Raw genomic sequence first — 21,846 nt, 5'->3', positions numbered from 1 at the left:
CAAGTGAGCGCAATGAAAGAGAAGTATTAAGTGAAGTGCATGTAACACACGGAAATGGCAAAAACCATGGTGAAGCTATGCAAATGGTGCAAGTTCAGAAAGTGCTGTTCTAAGCCATGGGCTTGGTGGGTAAGGTCACCCAAGGAGAGAGTAAGAGTGAGAAGAAAAGAGAGTTGACATTTGGGTGGCGGGGATTGGAGAAGAAGAGCCCATGAAGGAGACTGAGGAAAAGCAGCCAGACGAATAGGAGGAGAACCAGAAGATGGTCTTTGGAGTCCAAATGAAGAGTTCTGAGGAGGAAGTGGTCCGCAGCGGCAAGTAAGTTGTAAGCTGAAAAGTGCTCTTTGGATTTAGCAATTAAGGTAGACCATTTAGCTGGAAGCATCCAAACAGTAGCTTTAAAATACACAATAATGCTAAAAATAGCTATTTATAGCATTTATATGCTCAGTATTCTTCAAAGCACTTGATATGTACTCTGATCATCTGGCAGGCAGTATTGCTGTCCCCACTGGATGTGTGAGGGGACGGAAGCCCAGAGAAGTGGAATGACTTGCCTGAGGTCGAGGTCTCACACCAAGGAAGTGGGTGTGTCAGGGTTCAAGCCCAGGCCCTCTGGCCCAGAGTCCATGCTCTTAACCATTTTGCCACATTGCCTCTCTAGTTAAAACAAAATAGAGAAAAAATTACACTAATTACAGTGCAATTGGTGCCATTTGTGGTATCGTGAGATCTGCCAGGCTTGAAAGACCAGTGTCATGTTATGATGGCCGAGTCTGCCAATGGTATTGCAATCAGCGCCATGGTAACATGTGGGCTGTGACAGTTCTTAGCTCTTTCTGTATATATATACAAAAACTTTGTTTAAAAAAAGTGAATTTAAAAGTGTATATTTTTTATAATGTTTCTTACTTTGGGTGATGATGTCTAGTTTTTATGGCCATTGTTCATAAATTATGTCTAGTATTTTATGGCCATTCACTGTTGGAGTTAAATCCTTTCAACTCTAGAAACATTTTTCGTGTAGAACAGGCGAGATTCCAGACATTATAGCTAACTCATCTATTTGTAGGAGGTCACTCATGACCTTACTCAAAGTAGTTTTCGCCAATAGAAATGGAAACCAAATTGTAGGAAACCGAAAGTGAGAATGGAGGATTCAAGTGGGAGAAAAGAAGAAACGTTCTTGAGGAGGCTGAAGAGTAGCCGCACTGATTCTTGGTGTAGTTTGAGAGGAGGTAGCAGTGAAGGAGGAAAAGGTTGAGTAGAAGTGGACGTGGTCGGAGGCGTGGCCCTGAGGGAAGGGCCTCAGGAGGCAGCAGTGGGTTGGTGTTGTTTGAGTAGGTTGTTAAACTGCAAAGCTCAGGTGTCATTTGAGTGGGCCAGGGTCGCTGGAAGGAAGTGCAATTTGGAGGTGAGAGAGGAAGTACTTAAAATGACAATAGCCAAAAGGTAAAAAGAGGGCAGTGACAAGGGAAAGTCCATGTAGGAAGAGTGTGTGAGAGAAGAGGCTGGAATGAGGTCTGCGTTTGAATGCTTTCTGCCCTTCGACTTGTCTGAGACGTGCCCACCTGTCCAGTGGAGAGGATGATACGTGGATGGCGGGCGGGCTGTGAGAGTTAATGAGGTGATGGCATGTAAGGCATTTGGTACAGTAGGTGACACACAGTGCAGGTGGTTTGCTAGGGAACTTGTTCTTTTCATATTGTGAGGTTTTCACATGAAATTGGACACAATAAAGAAGGGTTGATTAAAGAAATTGACTCGTATTTCAAGGACTGATGATGGTCTTTCTTAGGGGGGCAAAACTTGATTTGTTCTAATAATAGTGGCATAATAAGGTGAAGTGAAAAGGTATAAGAAATGGTGTTAATGATGGTGCTGGTGATGATAGGAAAAGAAAGCCATTCGTTGGGCGAGAGCTAGAACTAATAAAATTCTGCGTTTTCCAGTGATGTTTAGCGTAGCTGTTCTCTGACTGCTATAAAATTTTCACTATTGAACTTCATTCTGAAAGCGAACCTTAGCCTGAACTATAGCCCTAGGTACCCTCTTCCTCCACTGAAATAGTATTTTTAAAACAAGTCTTGATGATGGGAGGTTCCCCCCCTGTGTAGTCTAGCAGTGCTGTGTTTTGTGGTAGTTGGGAGAATGTTAAAAACAGGGATTGTTAGGAGGATAGTAGGTCTGGATGTGGCCATGGGGGTCGAAGAAACCAACAGGCTCACCCTGGACCACTCTGGTCCTGCCCTTTCTCCCAAGATGGGAAGTATGAGCAGCTGTCAGGAAATGGTCTTGTAGTCGAGTCCGAATTTAGTTCAGGCCAGGAGGTAGAGAGCATAGCAGTTTGTGCATGATGAAATGGTGAATATCATGGGAGGCAGTAAAAGCAGGAGCGGGTAAAGTGGAGCAGGGGGACAGTGTCGTTCTACATTTAGCAAACACTTGTGAAGGTTTACCATGTGCTAGGCACATACAGAGTAAAAAAGATGCTCTTTATTTTCCCTCTAAAGGAGACATGTAAACCAATGAGTTCAGAGTAGAGATAGTAAATAATCTGAACATGAGGAAAGAAACATTAAACTAAGTGGGAAGGAGGGAAACAGCAGAATGGGGACAAGAATTTTTCAAAGTTCAGAGTTCTGGTTGGAGTTACTTCCTCAAACCATAGATTCCAAGTATTTTTCTAATATACCACAGAAGCCAGGAAAACTGCTGCTGTTGCCATCTCAAATGATCTGATAACTGATTTTGGCGTGTGTTGTTTCCTTAGGAATGTGCACCATGGACGATTTTGCTGAGGGAGATGTCACTGCGGCAGATTATGCATTGTTAGAAGATTGCCCTTATGACGATGATTGTGTCTTTGCTCCTGAATATATGACCGATGATGACTATGTTCGAGTGACCCAGCTTTACTATGATGGAGTGGTAAGTAGGTTTGTTAGTTTTGTTTTTGTGGTACTAGGGATGGCACCTAGGCGCTCTCTACCTTTGGGTTATACTCCCAGACCTGTTTTATTTATTTATTTATTTTTGTGGTACTGGGGGTGGAATCCAGAGGATTTCTACCTTCGTGCTCTACTCCCAGCCCTATTTTATATTTTATTTGGAAACAGGGTCTCACTAAGTTGCTGAGAGCCTCACTAAGTAGCTGAGGCTGGCTTCGAACTTGCTCAATACTCCTTGTCTCAGCCTCCCAAGTGCGGGGATTGCAAGTGTGCACCACCACGCCCGGCTAAGACCTGTTTTTTTTTTTTTTTTTTTTTTTTGGTGGTACTGGGGTTCCTGGAAGCCCTCCTTCCTCCGGGCTACACTCCCAGACCTATTTTATATTTTTGAAACAGGGTCTCTTACGCCAGCGCGGCTGGCTTCGAACCTGCGCGATCCTCCTGTCTCCGCCTCCCAAGCGCGGGGATTACAAGCGTGCGCCACCACGCCCGGCTAAGACCTGTTTTTTATATTTTATTTGAAAACAGGAACTCACTAAGTTGCTGACAGTCTCACTAAGTAGCTGAGGCTGGCTTCGAACCTGTTCGATTCTCCTTCTGTCTCAGCCTCCCAAGTATTGGGATTAGAAGCATGCACCACCATGCCTGGCTAGATTTTTGTCTTAAACATTGTGTCCTAAAGATTTTCTGGTTCAGGTGGTCTTGAGTAAAGACTTTTTTTTTTGGTAGCACATGAGTTTTGACAGGAAGGTCCACATGCTTCTGCATAAATGACTGCAGAAAGGAAAGTAAGAAGTGCCTCAACAATAACAATGTGGATTCCACAGAGCCATGATGGCAAGAGGTGGCTTTCTACTGGAGGTTAGCTTTTGGATAGAATTCTAGAAACAAACTCAGGGAACACTGGAAAAGTCCTTAAATCAAGGCTCATTGGCCAAAGAAGTGTTCAGCATATATCAGTAAATACACACACCTGTAATTCCAGAATTTAGGAGGCTGAGACAGGAGGCTCGCAGGCTCAAAGCCAGTCTCAGCAACTTAGTAAGGCTCTCAACAACTTAGACCCTGTTTCCAAATAAAAAACTAAATAGAGCTTTGAGTATAGTTTGGGGGTAGAATGCTCTTGGGTTCAATCTCCAGCATCACAAAAAACTAAAAAAAAAAATAAAAAAATAGGTCTGTACTGAAAGTTGTCAGGTTAGGGTTTTTTTGTTTTGCTTAGTTGTTTTTTTTTGTGGTACTAAGGATGGAATCAAGGGGCATTCTACCTCTAAGTCACACTGCCAGCCCTATATTTTATTCTTTATTTAAAAATAAAACAAGGTCTCACTGACTTTCAAAGGGCGTAAGTAGTTGAGGCTGTCCGTGAACCGTGATCCTCCTATCTCAGCCTCCCAAATGCTGGGATTATAAGTGTGTGCCACTGTGCCAGGCTTCAGCTCAGTTCTGCTAATACTTTAGGTTAAAAATTAAGAACTATATGTTCTCATTTTATCAATCGCAAGTCAAAATCTTTTTCTCTTTAGGGTATGCGGTATAAAGATTATGTTCAAAGTGAAAGACATTTAGGTGAGTACGTCTGTATGCTGGGATTACAAGTGTGCACCACCATGCCCAGCTGTGTCTTCGTATTTTAATGTTAATTTATTGAAGGGGATCACAAAGGGAAGTCCCTCCAGTTATATAAACAGCCTTATATAGCTTTAAAAACTGGATATTTTATATCTATCTATATCTATCTATCTATATATATATATTTTTTATACTGGGGATGGGACCTAGGGGCATTCTTTTTTTTTTTTTTTTTTTTGGTGGTACTGGGGTTCCTGGAAGCCCTTCTACCTTCGGGCTACACTCCCAGACCTATTTTTACATTTTTATTTTGGAAACAGGGTCTCCTAAGCCAGCGCACGCGGCTGGCTTCGAACCTGTGCGATCCTCCTGTCTCTGCCTCTCAAGCGCGGGGATTACAAGCGTGCGCCACCACGCCCGGCTTTTATATCTATGTTTATATGACATATCATATATATATACATATATTGTGGGTTTGGGGATGGAACCTAGGGGCATTTAACCTCTGAGCTATACCCCTTGCCCTATTTTTTACTCTTTATTTTGAAACAGGGTCTAAGTTGCTGAAGGCCTCACTAAGTAGCTGAGGCTGTCTGCAAACAGCGATCATTGGGCCTCAGCCTCCCAAATGCTGGGATTACAAGTGTGCGCCACCACGTCTGGCTACATATATATATATATATATATATATATATATATATATATATATATATATATATATATATATATGGTACAGGGGTTCCTGGAAGCCCGTCTACCTCTGGGCTACACTCCCAGACCTATTTTTACATTTTTATTTGGAAACAGGGTCTCCTAAGCCAGCGTGCGTGGCTGGCTTCGAACCTGTGCGATCCTCCTGTCTCTGCCTCCCAAGCGCAGGGATTACAAGCATGCGCCACCACGCCCGGCTACATTTATATTTAAAAACTGGATTCTGACTAGAATTTCTTTTTGCTAGAAACTAAAGCCTTTCTTTGTTAAAATAGAATTAGCCAGCACTTAAATATTTTTCACATCTAACAGGTTAAAATATTTTATCTATTCATTTCTTGCCTTTTTTGTGTTCATTTTTTAAACTAATAGTATTGATTCATTTACAGATGAGGAACAAATATTAATTTTAATTTTCTTATTTTAAGAATTTGACATCTGCAGTATTTGGTGTAGTAAACCACTTTCTGTCCTTCAAGATTACTGTGATGCCATTAAAATATATATCTTCTGGCCACTTCTTTTTCAACATCAGCACAGTTCTGTAATAACACGATTGCATCCTTGTGTGGAAACTACGTAAGTTACTCTATGCTCTTCATTTTGTATGAACAGTGATGACTGTGTTTGCATGGTATTGATGAATGGTAAGTGTAATGGAAGGCTTATGCCTCATTCTTTTTCCTCTGGGGAACTAGATATTGAACTGAGGGTCTCATAGATGCTAGACAAGAGCTCTACCACTGAGCTTCGCCCTAGCCCTTTTTAGAAAATTTTTATTTTGAGAGAATCTAAGTTGACAAGGTTAGCTTTGAACCTGGGATCCTCCTGCTTCGTCTTCTTGAGTAGCTAAGATTATAGGTGAGTGCTGTCATGCCTAGCTTACGCCTGCCTTATTTTCATATATTGTTCAGTTTTACTTTTGTTTAATAGGATAGAAGTAGTAAATACTTGGGATTTGGGTGTGAATGAATAAATACATTATAAAGAATGGATTATGAATAGTATTAGATTGTAGGCTTAAAGTTGGGTCAGGAAAAATTAACATGCGTTCAAAATGTCACTTACAGTACAGTAGAAAAGAAAGTATGGTTTGTTCATTATTTAATAAATTGCCCCCAGTTGGGTATGGTGGTGCATGCCTGAATTCTTAGTACCTGAGAGGCTGAGACAAGAGGACTGCAGGTTCAAGGCAAGACCCTAACTTAGGGAGATCCTGTTTGAGAATAAAAAATAAAAAGGATTGGGAGTGTAGCTCAGAGGTAGAATGCCCCCTGGGTTCAACCCCTAATACCCCCCCACCCCAATTACACAACAAAAACTTACTTATTGTTCCCTACAGTGAAGAAAAAGTAAGAACTCCATTTATTTCAGATAAAGTTGAAACAGAATATATAGTTAAGCCTAGAGTACAATGAATTTATATATATGAGGACCTAATCTTTTAAAAATAAATTTGTCTTTAAGCAGTTCTCATGCTTCTGAGATAAATTTGAAGAAATTACAACATCTTGAGTTGATGGAAGATATTGTAGATTTGGCAAAGAAAGTTGCGGTAAGTGGTAGAATGTAGGTCCCCTCATTTACAGGCTATAAATATAGAGTGTTAGGTCCTTATCACTAGTTTATGGTAGTTAACAGGTAATGGTTTAATCTGTTACTTGGAGTCACAGATAGGCTGTATGTTACAGGTATATCATGAGTGTGCTTGGTATTGTAGGTAGATGGTACACGTCATGGTTCTGATATACCGTAGTGGGGACCAGGACTGCTTCTAGTCATCAAAGGATAGAAGTTGGAATTTAGCACAAATGAAGTGGGTCCTGATTCATAGAAACCTTTATCACGTTCTGAAAGTAATGAGCTCTGTCTTTTGACTTGGAAACATACTACCCTCAACAAATACTTTGGCTTGGGAGTAAAATTTATCAGGGCAGATCTAAGGATGTTTCTTTGTATTATGTTAGGGTCTCTTGTTTTTATTTTTATTTTTTGAATGCAATTGATAAATCTGTTTAAATTGGTCATAGAGCCAAGTGTTATTCTTTGTATTATTCTGATTGTAAACTTATTTTTAGAAATGGAATTTTGGTGTTTATTTCCTGCTGATATGTTTTTGCAAAAACATATCAGCCAATTAACCTTTATAAAACATTAGGTCTAATGAAACTTGAACATCTACACATCTAAAAGTTAACACAAATAATTTTATTATTAGAACCTTAGGGAAAACCACTCTGGAATTCTTATTTTAGAGCTCTTAAGGGGTCAGTGGATCACAGAAGTGCCCGTGGGAAGTATGATCTCTGTGCATACAGTAGTGTAGTCATGTATCCCTTGATGGGATAGGTTTTGAAGCAGGCATTGTTCAACAGTTTTGTCTGCCAGGCTTGGTGGTGCAAACCTGTAAACCTAGATCACAGGTTCACAGGCAGCCTCAGCAATTTAGCGAGACATTGTTTCAGAGTAAAAAACAAGACTGGAGGTGTAGCTCAGAGGTCAGATGCTGAGGTCCAGTCCCCAGTGTGAACACCTACAGTTTACTGACACAGACTTGAATGGTTTAGGTCAGTTGCTGGGTGTGGCCTCTTGCTGCAGTCGAGGGGTAGTGTTTATACAAGCTGTAAGAGGCTGTTGCTGGCATAACATGGTGTGCTGTCTTACAGTAAACATTTTTTAAAAGAGGGGAGTATACCCTAAAAACCAATAAGCCAGGTGTTGTGGTACATGCCTATAATCTCAGTATTTAGGAGATTGAGCAGGAAGATTCAGTTTTGAGGCCACCCCAGCAATTTAGTCAGACTTTTTTCAAAGTAAAAAGTAAATTAGGGCTGAGGGTATAGCTTGGGGGTAGAATGTCCCTGGCTCAATCCCCAGTACCAAAAAATAGATAGGTAAATAGTAAATAAAAAATAAAAATAAAAAGCACAGTGAAGTAAGTATGTGAGTCAGTCATGTGGTCATTTACTACCAGGGTTTAGGTGCTGTAACTGCTATAACAGCGTGACGAGCAGTGCAGTGTGATTCACACTAGTAGGTCAGACTCTAGCAGTGCGGTGCATTGTGCCGTGGATGGCATCGCCATAGCTACAGTGTCGTTGGTGATAGGAACTTTTCACTTCTGGGATCGTACGGTACCACTGCTTGTGGTTCATTGTTGGCTAAAACATCATTATGCAACACATGATTATATTCCTAAAATACAGGGTTTTTTCCCTTAGAAAATTCAAGTATAATTACCAAATAAGGAAACAAATACATGTTTTTAAAATTTGTTTTGTTTTGCAGAATGATTCCTTCCTTATTGAAGGCATATTGAGAATTGGTTGTAAAATAGAAAATGTAAGTGTTAAGTATGGGAAACCAGCACACCAGCTCTGAATAAATGGCAGTTGTCTCACTGCTCAGTTTTCTGTGTATTGAGTCCACATGCGCAATATTTTGTGTAGTATTTGGTAATATTGACTTCTGTGTTTTACTTATATAGTCTCTTTTTGCAGGTTTGCCCATTTTCATTTTTTACCTGTAAAAATAGCGTGATTTTGAGTCTCTATCACGTTTTCTCTTTTAGATAACTTACCTGGCATATAATTCCCCAAATGAAATTGTTAGCTCCTCAGTATGAATATTTTTTATGTTTAATTACTAGATAATCTTCAGACACAATGATAAACCAATTTGTAATTCTACTGGTGTCATAAATATCCATACTTACTTTTGAAGTCTGATGCCAGTGTTAACAGTGCAACCATTTAATTTCTGAAATTATTTCAGACACTATAAGAAGGAATAATATTTCTGTGAACTCTTGGCCCTTATGAGAATCGTCATACTAAGTGCCCGTTTACCTGGCTGCACCTTCTCTTGATGTCTGTCTCATTCACTTATGTGCCACAGACCACGTAAGATGTGTGGTGCCTGTGATGACCTCTGATCTCTGCCTTAAACCTGGGTAGGGCTGGGAGTCCTAGGGCCCTTTTCCACCTTGTATTATTCTACTCGGCCTTGGGCAGCCTCTGGCCAGGTAGTAGACCTCAGCTTCCAGTCTGTAATTATAAATATCCTGATCTCCGAGGGTGGCCTGAGGACCTGAGGTGTATGGGAGACCACAGTTCTGTTGCCTCGGATGTTCAAGTCCAGTTGCTCGCCATAGCCTGATGGAATAATGAAAATACAGGGTTGTAGCTGGGCGTGGTGGTGCACGCTTGTAATCCCAGCATTTGGGAGGCTGAGACAGGAGGATCGCGGTTCGCGGACAGCCTCAGCTACTTAGGCCCTGTTTCAAAATAAGGAATAAGAAATGGGGCTGGGAGTGCAGCTTTAAGGTAGAATGCCTCTGGGTTCCATCCCCAGTACCAAAAAAACCCCCCAAAAACCCAAAAAACAGGATGTGTAAGTTTTGTGTTAAGGGTCAAAATACTGAATAAGATAATGCCACATATAACTTAGAATAGTCAAATCTTATTTCTCATTCCTTTTTTTTTTTTCTGAAACAGAAAATCTTGGCAATGGAAGAAGCCTTAAATTGGGTAAAATACACAGGCGATGTAACAATCCTCCCAAAGTTAGGATCCGTCGATAAGTGTTGGCCTATGTTAAGTATTTTCTTTACCGAATGTAAGTAAGTGCTTTAAATTGTTGACTCAGTTTTAAAGGTATTATTTGGAGAAATGGAATATGTAATGATTTCTAATTTATCCTCGGAGCATTTAAAAAATGTTTTTCTTTTGTTTATAATACTTGAGAAAGAGAACTTTTACTTTGTACTTGGTTTTATTCTGTTTCTGTTTTACTGATTTTTGTAACATAACTTTAAAAAATCCTACCTAATGGGTATCATAAATTGTTAAATATAATAAAAGCTGGGCATGGTGGCATATACCTGTAATCCCAGTACTTGGGAGGCTGAGACAGGAGAATCACAGGTTCATAGCCACCCTCAGCAACTCGAGGCTCGCAGCAACTTAGTGAGGCTCACTTCAACTTAGCAGGACCGTTTCCAAGTAAAAAATAAAATAGGGCTAGAGATGTAGCTTAGAGGTAGAATGCCTCTGGGTTCAATCCCCAGCACTATATACACACACACACAAAATAATAATACTCAAAGCTCACATCTGGTTTTATATGTTCTGATTTATAAAAGAAAATAAGCTAAAATTATGATTTTTTATTTTCCTGATGAATCTGCTGTTTTATGCATGAGGAACCTGGCTTACATGCTTTTACTTTCTGAATTTTTTTCTTTAAAGCATTTGAATATTAGTGATTTTATCATATAGTTATGGAAATCTTATTTTTGCGTGTGTGTGTGTGTGTGTGTGTGTGTGTGTGTGTGTGTGTATGATAAAAGATTCGAACATAGGGGTGCTCTACCACTGAGATGTACCCCCAGGCTTTTCCATTTTTTTAATTCTGAGACAGGGTTTGGCTAAATCACACAGGCAGGCCTAGAACTAGTGATCTTCCTGCCTCAGCCTCTGAAATACTGGGATTATAGGTATGCATCACTGCACCTGACTTAGATATAGGAATTTTGAAACAGCAAATGTTGGCTTTTTAATAGATGATGATCAATAATTTGCCATTTCCATTCAGAAGAGCAGATTTTATCTATTGTCTAAATACTAGAGAGGGATTAAAGACAGAAAGTTTTTTGTAAGTTTATTAGACTGATAGAAGTTGTTCCAGTTGTTTTGGAGGCCTTTAATTATAGACTAGGTTTTTAAGGTGGAGGTAGAGAATATGTATTGGGTACTGCTGGGGACTCCTTGCTGGTCCTGTCACAAGTTTCTTCTTTATGACAGTTCTGCAGGGTGGTGTTACTGTCTGTTGTAGAAATGAGCAATCTATTCTTAAGAAGTTCAGTGACGTTTCTGCCATCTAGTCCCTGGCAGAACTCAGATGGGAAGTCAGGTCTCTGATCCCCGAGCCCAGCTTTGCCTCCTGGAACCTTGTTTTGCCCTTAGTTTCACTTTGTTGGTGACTTTTCCACATCCTTTCTGGCGTCTTAATTCTTAGGTATTCCTTTCACCTTGGGAATTAAGTTGTTTGCCTACAGGCTTAACTGTAATGTTGCTGTAGTAAAATTTTTTTACTGTAGTTTTTAGAATCCTTTTTATATAACAGTTTAAAATGCAGAAAGCGAAGCCTGATAAATTTTTGACAAAAAGCTTGGTTATTTACTGTTTTATTATTTTAATTTTATATGAATAGTATTTCAGATAAGTTTTTATTAATATTTTATTTGTGAAAAGTCAAGTATTGAATAAAGACACTTAAAGAGTTATTATATTGAATACATCTTAGAAAATAGTTTTCTAGTGTTTGCTTCAGCAGCACATAAGCTAAAATTGGAATGATACTGGGAAGATTCGCATGCCCTCTGCTCAAAGATGACACACAAATTCATGCCGTGTCCCATATTTTTAAAAATAGTGTCCTAGCTTTTTGTTTTCATACATTTTTATTAAGCATTGTACCTGATACATTGTAGGTACTTGATAATATTTGCTGAATTGACTTAAAATAATGAGATCTCTGTGAAATATGGTATGATGGAGCATTTGCTGTAGCTACAATGATAGGAAATGTAAAAACTTTTATTGTTAGGAATAAAGAGATTAGATTTACTGTAAGCATTAAATCTGTAGTGTAATTTATCAATTTATTTTTAAATCTTAATATACATGAAAGATTATAAGAAACACAAACTATTTAGAAAGCATAATAATGTAATGAACTTTATAAACACACCTACTTAACTTAAGAAATAGAATACTATCAATACTAGCTTGGTTTTTAAATAAATATTCTCTCTCACTTTCTCCTAAAAACAAAATTTAGACAAGTATCACATAACTAAAGTTGTAACGGAAAACTACAATTTACTTGAAGAATTTAGAGCCTTGAATTGTGCGGACTGTATAGAGGTAAGGGTAAATATTTACTTGAAAATATATTTTTAAGATTTGCCTTAGAACATTTAGCAATAAGAGAAAGTAGTGAAACTGCTGACAACAGATAAGGAACTACTATGAAATGAATAACATGTTTTAGGGAAAACCTTAATAAATTTCTATTTAGAATCTTTATTTTTTTTTTTAAAAAAGAAGTAGTATCAGAATTTTAAGAATGGGTTTAGCCGGGTGTGGTGGTGCTTGTAATCTCAGTACTTGGGAGGCTAAGACAGGAGGATCACAGGTTCATGTCAACCTCAGCTACCTAGTGAGGCCCTCTGCAAGTTATTAAGACCCTTTTTCAAAATAAAGAATACAGCCGGGCATGGTGGCGCACGCTTGTAATCCCCGCGCTTGGGAGGCTGAGACAGGAGGATCGCACAGTTTCAAAGCCAGACTCAGCTACTTAGGCTCTCAGCAACTTAGTGAGACCCTGTTTCCAAATAAATGATAAAATACGGCTGGTGGTGTAGCCCTGAGGTAGAATGCCTCTGGGTTCTGTCCCCAGTACTGCAAAAACAAACAAAACAAAAAAACCAAAACAAAGAATACAAATTAGGGTTGTGGGATGTAACTCGGAGGTAGAATGCCCTGGGTTTAATCCCTAGTACTGCGCCAAAAAAGTGATTTTAAAACAGTTTAAAATTAAAATCTTTTTTTTAATCAACCAGAGACTTTAAATTAAAATATAATTTACATTGGTAACAGTTTTATTGCGATAAAATTCACATGCCATACAGTTCACTTAGAACCCATGTATATGAAGAGCTGACTGTATATACCAAAATATTGGAGACTACATCCTTCTTTGCTATGTAAATAATTCTCTAAGTTATTTCTAAATATCAAAGATAGAAACCTAGATATTTCTCTACTTGGAGACTGAGGCAGGAGATCTCCATTTTGAGGTCAGCCTGAGCAATTTAGTGAGACCTTTTTTTTTTTTTTTGGCGGTACTGGAATGGAATCCAGGGACATTCTACCTCCAAGCTATACCCCCAGCCTTATTTTTTATTCTTTATTTTGAAACAGGGTTTCACCGAGTTGCGAAAGGCTTCACTAAGTAGCTGGGGCTGTCTGTGAACTGCAATCCTCCTGTCTCAGCCTCCCAAATGCTGGGATTACAAGCATGTGTCACCATGCCCGGCTGAGACCCTGTTTTAAAATAAAAAATAATTAAGGATTATGGATGTAGTTCAGTGGTAGAAAACCCCTGAATTCAATTTCTGGTACTGAAGGGGGGGTGGGGGGGAAGGAAAACCCAGATTTATTTTTCCTAGGTTTTGGGTTCTTGATTTCTTTGGAGCTCATTGATGGGTCTTCTTTTATCTTGGTTTCTCAGCAAGGAGAACTAATGAAAATGAAAGGAAATGAAGAGTTTTCCAAAGGAAGATTTGATATAGCTATTATCTATTATACCAGAGCCATTGAATATAGGTAAGAGCAAGAGAGGACAATGAAATCTTATGTGGCAGATCAGATTAGAATGTTAGGAGAAAGAAAGGCAAGGTGTGAGGACGGGTAAAAACCTCCCGGTTTGCTGTGCAGAAGAGAAATTCTGTTCATCCTTAGGCATTAGTAGCATTGGAAGTAGCCTGGAGACGTGAAACCAATCAAGTAGTATATCTCAAACGAGGCAGGCAAGGTAGTTTGTTTGGTGTTCAACCCTGCTCCGTTTGTTTTCAGGCTTTCCATTACCGATTCATCTCTTCTGTCTTATTTTACCATTTATTCCTTCTAAATTATTAACCAATCAAAAAGTTTAGCTCCCAATACTTAAAATGCCATTTATTTAGGAGGTTTTGCCTTTTTAAAGGGAAGTTTTAAAGGAAAGTAGTTGGAGCTGGGTGTGATGGCGCACACTCTTGTAATCCCAGTACTTGGGAGGCTGAGATACGGGAATTGCAGGTTCAAGGCCAGCTTCAGCAACTTAGTGAGGCCCTCTTTCAAAATGAAAGATAAATAGGTCTGGGGATGTAGTTCAAAGATAGACTGCTCCTTGCCGGGCGTGGTGGCGCACGCTTGTAATCCCCGCGCTTGGGAGGCAGAGACAGGAGGATTGCACGGGTTTGAAGCCAGCCGCGCGTGCGCTGGCTTAGGAGACCCTGTTTCCAAATAAAAATATAAAATAGGTCCGGGAGTGTAGCCCGGAGGTAGAAGGGCTTCCAGGAACCCCAGTACTACCACCAAAATAAAAAAAAAAAGACTGCTCCTGGATCCAGTCCCCAGTAACACACACACACACACACACACACACACACACACACACACACACACACGGAGGTTGGAATTGTCAGGAGAGTGCATGATCTCTGTCTCATGTTGTTACTTGGCTGCTAGACCCTCATAGTGCCTCACTGTGGCTCCTTCTGATGTCTCAGCTGGGCCACCTAACGTAGAGCCTTCTGAGGTTGCTGGGTGCACGCTGCTCCTTTTCCTTCTTTGCTCATCTCCGCAGAGGATGGGCGAATCCCATTAACATGCCACACCTGAAGACTGCTGCTCTATGTTGCAGAGGAAGAGGTAGTGGAAGGAAAGTCAGTTCTGACCCTCTGCGGTCTGACAAGACTTAAAGAGAACAAAACTTGAAGTTATTTAAGCCATGGTTGCAATTTTAAGTCAAGACGGCATGGTCCTGACATGAGTGATCGCATCCTGTACCGTTACCGCAGACTACAGCGTTCACATACTTCTAACAGTGTCTTATTTGATCCTCACTGTAGTGTGACGAGCTGGACAGAGCAAGGATTATTTTCGTTTTTGAATACAGGGTAGTTTGAGGAAGTAAAGGAATTGAGACTTAGCCAATTGAGGCTACAAATGCTATATTCTTTCTGTTCTGCCACATAGATGCAAAGTTGTAGAAAGCTTTTTCGTGCCTCATGTTTTCAGTGTGACTGTTAGTTTTATATGCAGTGTGCTTTACTGACTAAACATTACCTCTTTTTTAAGACCTGAAAACCACCTTCTTTATGGTAACCGAGCTCTTTGTTTTCTTCGTACTAGACAGCTTAGGTAAGTTGGTTAACGTTCTCAGTCATTGAATTATTATGCTCAATACCCATTTTGGGGAAACGTTTTTGTTTTTCAGGTGTGCAGGAAAACCCTTCACTAGTTCTTTGGCAGAAATAGTTAAGTGGTTGAAAGAGAGCATCATAGGCTTTCCATGACAGCTGGCGGCAGCAGCTGATTGAGCGCAAGCATAAGCCATGTGCTATTGTAATTGCTTTATACAGGTTATTTAAGTGTGACAGCTCCCTTCATACATAAGTTATGTTCTCCACAGTTTACTTGTGGACCAACTCGTTCCACTAGTGAGTAGTGATGCTGAGATTTGAATGTGGATCTTACTGATGATATCAAAGTCTGTGCTTATAACACCCTTTACTCCTTTTTCTCTACTAACCTGTCTGTTTTTGGAAGAACCGTTTTTGCTCTGTTTCTCTATTTGTATTGATATGAAAAAATTAAGTAGATATCCTTTGTAGTTGAAAGAGCACAGAAATTTAATGGTATTACTATGAGAATGGAATCATAATTTTTAGTTCTTAATGTCAAATTTGCAATGAGCTTTTTATTAGTTGAGAAATTTGAAAGATACTACATCATTTTATTATCCTTCAGTTTTAAACTTTTAGGACATTCCTGTAAGTATTATATAGAGCAGTATAGGGTATTTATTTAATTATGTCTTTCCTTGCCATAAGAAGGGCATAGGGTGGAATCGAGAATATATCCACAGGGCAGAAGAATATCCCAAACACAGCAAACTAGAAAGCCAGGCCAGAGTTGGTATTGTCAGAACAGGCTGCATATAGTATATGGCTCTGTAGGTGTCTGTTGTAATTCATATTTGCTCTGACCTTCCATTACCCCAAATTACAATAATTCTCGTTATTTACAAAGAAACAGGAGATCAGTTGCTTGGACGAGTGTTTTTCCCATGCTTTGTTCTGAAAGACATTTCTTGTGTGACCTACCCTACTTACTTACAATGTTAACTAAGTGACAGCTTAGAGAAAAACCCCAGCAATATTGCTATTTATTGGAAAAAACTCTGAAGATGCAGTTTTGGGTTTTACAAATAAGACTTTCTTTGTGAAGTCACAAAAGTTGAGAACTTAATATCAGTTGTTTTTCAGTAAAAGCACTTATGTTGGGAAGTGGGAGGGTGGGAGTGGGAAAGATAGTATATTCCAAGTATGTAGCTTTAAAAAATAACATTTATTGTGTTTTTCTTTTATTATAAACAGAACACATTCTCATGGTAGAAAATTTGGAAAATACAAGAGTTTAAAAAGAAGAAAATAAAAATCACCACTAATCCAACCACCTTGGAGAATACCGCTGTATTAACGTTATGCAGCTTTTAGATGGTTTAAGCCGTGGATAATCCGAGGCTAACTAGACTAGAGGAATGGATGGGCTTGACACAGTCTTCCATCAATGCCACTGTCCTCAACTGGTTCTGACAAGAAATGAGCTGCAAATGTCTTTAGGTTATTGCCTCTGGCTAGGTCCAGAATTGCAGATAATTCTTTGCTGTTGGAAGGTGAAATCTGTGTGCTTTCAAGATCAGATGAATAGGCTTGCAACTTGGCTGGCCTCTTGTGAAACTTGAGGCACCTATCTGAAAACTTGCTGGGCAGAAAGTCATCCACTTTTCAGCTCTGAGAGCTGAGAGGCAAACCAGGGTGATTCTGCTCTTTCTTGAGTATTGAATGCTAGACACACAAAAAGGAAAGGATCTTCCTAGAACTGCTGCAGCAGGAGGTGAATGGAAGTAGAAATGTAGAGCAGTTAGCGAGGTGGGGTGAAGCCAGCAGCAGTGTTTGGGTACCTCTTTTCTGATGGTCCTGCTTGGGTTGAACACTGTCTTCGTGTTCAAAGAGCCAGGTCAGCAGCACTGAGTGCCCTTGGTGCTTCATAGGCCACCACTGATGTATCTGGATGCCCATGTGATGTACGGAAGCATGCCACACTGGCTTTGCTGGTGTTTCCTGCCTTCTCACACAGTGTGATTTGCTAAGTAATGTAGAGAGAGTGCTTTCAGAGGCCGTTCAGAGGTCTAGATGATGTGACTTGATCACTGCCAGTTATTAAGAGGTGCCACCAGCGTAGGACTCATGTCCTGAGAAGGTTGTTGGCTGAGATGATTTGAAGCTCACACATCAAGGCTGCTAGATCTCCATGGGCATCTGGCTCTGCAGCTGGGGGCAGCTGAGGTAGAGCACGCTCCCTCCCCTGCGCCTGCGCCGGGGAAGCATGTCCTCCTCAGCTGTTCTTGAAGGCCAGCTTCCCACCTGCTGTTGTAAAAGCAAGGACTGTGATGCGAGAGAACAGAAATAGAGCATTTTATATTAATACTAGAAAAGAGGAATAAAAGGATTAAAATCATGAATCCTAAAATTTCTGAAATAGCTTAATCCTTAAAGATTAGAAAATAAAAGTTGACACATTAAAAATTCTAAAGAGCCGGGCATGGTGGCGGACGTTTGTAATCCCCGCACTTGGGAGGCAGAGACAGGAGGATCATGCAGGTTCGAAGCCAGCCGTGCTGGCCTAAGAGACCCTGCTTCCAAATATAAAAAAGTAAAAAATAGGTCTGGGAGTGTAGCCCGGAAGTAGAAAGGCTTCCAGGAATCCCAGTACCACCCCCCCCCAAATTCTAAGGAATAACTTTGTCAAGATTACTCTCTTAAAGGACAAAAATAGTATAATACTATGTTTTGCAACAGGGCTGGTTCTATGTGTATTTATTTGTAAAACCCTCACAGCTGTGTGAGGTAGGTGCTGCTACCTCTTCATATGTGAGAGAACTGGCTGAGGCGTAGGGAGGCCAGCAGAGCATGCAAGGAAGGAGGCTAGGAGAACGTGATGGAGCCAGAATTGAACCCAGGGAGCTGAGTGTGTCTAGGATTAATCTCCATGAAAAGGTGACCAGAGAATGAAAGGGGGATGGGAATGGTGAAGAAATTTTAAAATAAGTGGTCCAAGTAGTCAGTAAACATTTATGAGGACATGATTATCCTTACATGACATGCAAATTAAAAACTACAAGTTTCTCTTTCATATCCATCAGATTGGCAAAAACTTAAAACCTCGTAACACCAAGTGTTTGAGAGGATGTGGATCAAAGGAAACTTTCATACTCGGCTGGAGAAAGTGTAAATTGGTACAGTCACTTTGGAGAGCAATCTGACAAGGTGAAGATGTGCACTCTGCAGCCCACTCCTAGGGTCAACCCTTCCAAACTCAGATGTGTACCCAAGAAGATCTGTAAAAGCCGTCAGAAAGCACTGTTTGTAAGAGTAAAGAGATGGAAACAGCCTACATGTCCATCATTAGGAGAATGGATAAATAAATTGGTGTATTCATACAATGGAATTCTAAATGGCAGTTAAAATGGATGCAATGTTGGGTGAAAAAGCAAGTTGCAGAAATGATTTGTACCATTTATATAATGTCTAAAATCATGCTAAACAATATGCATATCCATAATTAATACAGAGAATGTATTAAAATGTTTTTAAAATGCATGGGCATGTTAAACACCAGGGGAGTGGCTATCTCTGGGGAGAAGAGGCGGGGAAAGGGCTCGGAGATGATAACACAGTGGATGTCAAGTGTAACGGACTTCTGCAGAAAGAGCTGAAGTAAATGTGGCAAAATGTTCATTTACTGCTGAGTTGGTATGCAGCTGGTAAATGGGTGCTAATTATGTTGATGTTATTGTCTGTACTTTTATGTATACTTGAAATATTTGGTAAAAAGTAAAACAAAGTGTAATTAAAAATGCACATAAGAGGGGAAAAACCCCAAAACTGTGAACACCAAACATCAAGGGCAAAATAAGTGACAAATGGTCTTGAAAGGAGAGAGAGAAATACCAGCATTTTAGGGCCAGTAGCAGAGGGGGGAAAGCCCAAGATGAAGTATGAATTGGGGAACATGCTTCATTCAGGACTTTCTGGGTGCAGACCAGAGGCTGCCTCTAAGTGGCTATAGGTGAGGCCAAGAAGCCGACCCAAACCCCTGTGGGCCCGTGGGTGTTGTGCTTGGGAAACATGGAGATGAGGTTGGAGTGAGGGGGGAGTGGGGCACTGCCTGCCTGCTGCCCCTCGCTGGCTCCTCGCATCACCCCTTGAGGCTTAGGGATGTGTGTGGGAGTTGCAGGATGCGGTCCTGGGTGTGAGAGCCCCTCGTGTTCTGCTTTTATAGAAGTGCACTTTTCAAATAGGTAATTGCAGGGCATTATTAGAGTGAAAGTTGTGATTGAAGGAACCAGAGGTTTTCAGTGCAGAGGAGAGTCCAGGAAAGGAATCAGGCAGATCTAGCTTCGGGGTAGGCTTTTCCCACTTACTGTTTAATTCGTTCTTGTGGGACTCACGTGGAAAATTCTAATTCTTCTGGGAATGTAATCAACAATGTGATGGGAGATGTAATTGAAGAGAAGGGAAGCTTAGCCTTGAATTTTTTAACTTTGTAAAAATCATGGAATTTTTAAAGTTGGTTTTAATCTTTTGGTATTTATTTACCCATCATATGGTATTTTCTTCTGTCGGATCCCAACTGTAATTAACAGAGACAGACTTTAAGTAGACTCCATTAAGCTGGGCACGGGAGTGCCTAGGAGGTTGAGACTGGAAGGTTGCAGATTCGAGCACAGCTTCAGCAACGAACCAAGACTAAGCCTAGTGAGACCATTTCAAAACAAAAAACAAAAAGGGTTGGGGTATATCTTGTAGGTAGAATGCCTCTGGGTTCAATCCCCAGTAATTAACACACACACACACACAAATAAATGCAAGTCAGTAAATAGACTCCTTTGGATTGCTTTCAGAGGTATAAAGCAGTTTAACTATATTTCTATGAGAATTAAAGTGTGTGTGTGTGGGGGGGTTGGTTGGTGATTTACTCCTCTGCTCTCTTATTTGCATGGTTGCTATTTTTATTTAGAAGCCACTGAATTTGCTTTAGAAGAAAACTATTGTTTGGTCTTATTTGTTTTGCACCCCTTTTTAAAAAGTAGAAGCAATTACATAAGATATAGAGTAGAAAAGGATATACTGAACCCGGGCATGGTGGCACACACTTGTAATCCCCACGCTTGGGAGGCTGAGACAGGAGGATCACACGTGTTTGAAGCCAGCCTCAGCTACTTAGTGAGGCTCTCAGCAACTTAGTGAGGCCCTGTTTCCAAATAAAATATAAAAAAGGTCTGGGAGGATAGCCCGGAGGTAGAAAGCCTGTTTTCCACCCCCAGTACCACCAAATAAATAAAATAAATAAATAAACAAACAAATAAATAAATAAATAAATAATAAATTAGGCCTGGGGGTGTAACTTGGAGGTAGAATGCCCCTGGGCTCAACCCCATTTCCACAAAAAGGAGAAAAAAAAAAGGGGGGGCATGCTGAAAACTTTTGCCCCACTTAGACCTATTCATTAGTCCCTCTCTTCAGATCCTTCTGTATTTCTATAAATGTCTTACACCTGTAAAAAGACCAAACAAAATTATCATGTTTGTAAGACAAGGTATAGGCAATTTCATTTTATTCAATGTAACATGACAGGGGTGTGGGTGTTTAAAAAAATGAGTGGGAACATAGTATACATGCTACAGTATGGCATTTTTATATCTAAATCTTAGCTTTTGTTGCCTGTCTATACAGAGAGATCTACCTACTAGTTCCCCCCACTCACACCACTTGGGCTACATAGTATTTTACTGAATGGATTATTTAAGTAGTCCATTAGTATATAGCTGTATTTGTATATAAATTATTTTACCTATAATTAGTATAGATTTGTTTTATTATGGTCTAGGTTGTTTTCAGTTTTGCTGTATGCTTGTAAGCCCAGCATTCCGGAGGCTGAGACAGGAGGATCTGGGTTCCTGGACAGCCTCAGCTACTTAGTGAGGTCCTTTGCAACTCAGTGAGACCTTGTTTCAAAGTAAAGAATAAAAAAGTAGCACTGGGGGGTATAGCTTGGGGTAGAATGTCCCTGGGTTCCATTCTCAGTAAGGCAAAAAAAAAAAAAAAATTACAGCTCTGTAGTAATTATTCTTTTATTTGTGTCCTATATACAGTTGCAAGTGTATCTAGAGGATAAATTCCTGATGCATTTCCTCTGTTTATTTAGAGAGCATAAGTGATTTTAAATCCAGACACTTACTTTTGATTTAAAATGTACATGTTAGCCAGGCGTGGCGGCACACACCTATAATCCCAGTATTTGGGAGGCTGAGACAGGAGGATCAAAGGTTTGAGGCCAACTCTGGCAACTTTGCAAGGCTGTCAGCAATTTAGGGAGACCCTCTTTCAAAATAAAAAAAAAATAAGAAGGGTGTCAAGTGGAGGTCAGATGCCCTGGGTTGGGCTGGGCGTGGTGGCTCACGCTTGTAATCCCGCGTTTGGGAGGCGGAGACAGGAGGACTACGCAGGTTCGAAGCCAGCCATGCTGGTTTAAGAGACCCTGTTTCCAAATAAAAATATATATAAAATAGGTCTGGGAATGTAGCCCGGAGGTAGAAGGGCTTCCAGGAACCCCAGTACCACACACAAAAAAAAAAGATGCCCTGGGTTCAGTCTAGTCTTTCCCACCACCGCCTCAAATGTATCTGTATGTTTATTGTTGATAGCTATTGCTGT

At 40.2% G+C, this 21,846-nt stretch overlaps 1 protein-coding gene across 1 annotated transcript in view; it reads left to right on the top strand.

The window, feature by feature from the left end:
* Positions 1-2,784: 2,784 nt before the first annotated feature.
* The window catches only part of TTC3 (tetratricopeptide repeat domain 3), a gene marked incomplete at both ends in the record, with an annotated part of 107,285 nt that continues 88,223 nt past the window's right edge, over positions 2,785-21,846 (top strand). Inside the window, 9 exons of the mRNA XM_080696452.1 lie at positions 2,785-2,931; positions 4,478-4,520; positions 5,663-5,813; positions 6,702-6,789; positions 8,523-8,576; positions 9,731-9,851; positions 12,078-12,163; positions 13,533-13,627; positions 15,143-15,205. Coding sequence (XP_080552578.1) covers positions 2,785-2,931; positions 4,478-4,520; positions 5,663-5,813; positions 6,702-6,789; positions 8,523-8,576; positions 9,731-9,851; positions 12,078-12,163; positions 13,533-13,627; positions 15,143-15,205 — 848 coding nt within the window. The remainder of the gene's footprint in view (positions 2,932-4,477; positions 4,521-5,662; positions 5,814-6,701; positions 6,790-8,522; positions 8,577-9,730; positions 9,852-12,077; positions 12,164-13,532; positions 13,628-15,142; positions 15,206-21,846) is intronic.

The sequence above is a fragment of the Muscardinus avellanarius genome (genome assembly GCF_963383645.1).
Source record: "Muscardinus avellanarius genome assembly, chromosome: 5".
NCBI classification, from domain to species: Eukaryota; Metazoa; Chordata; class Mammalia; order Rodentia; family Gliridae; genus Muscardinus; species Muscardinus avellanarius.
Note: the sequence above shows the minus strand (reverse complement) of the source record. Positions and strands in the feature narration are given on the sequence as shown.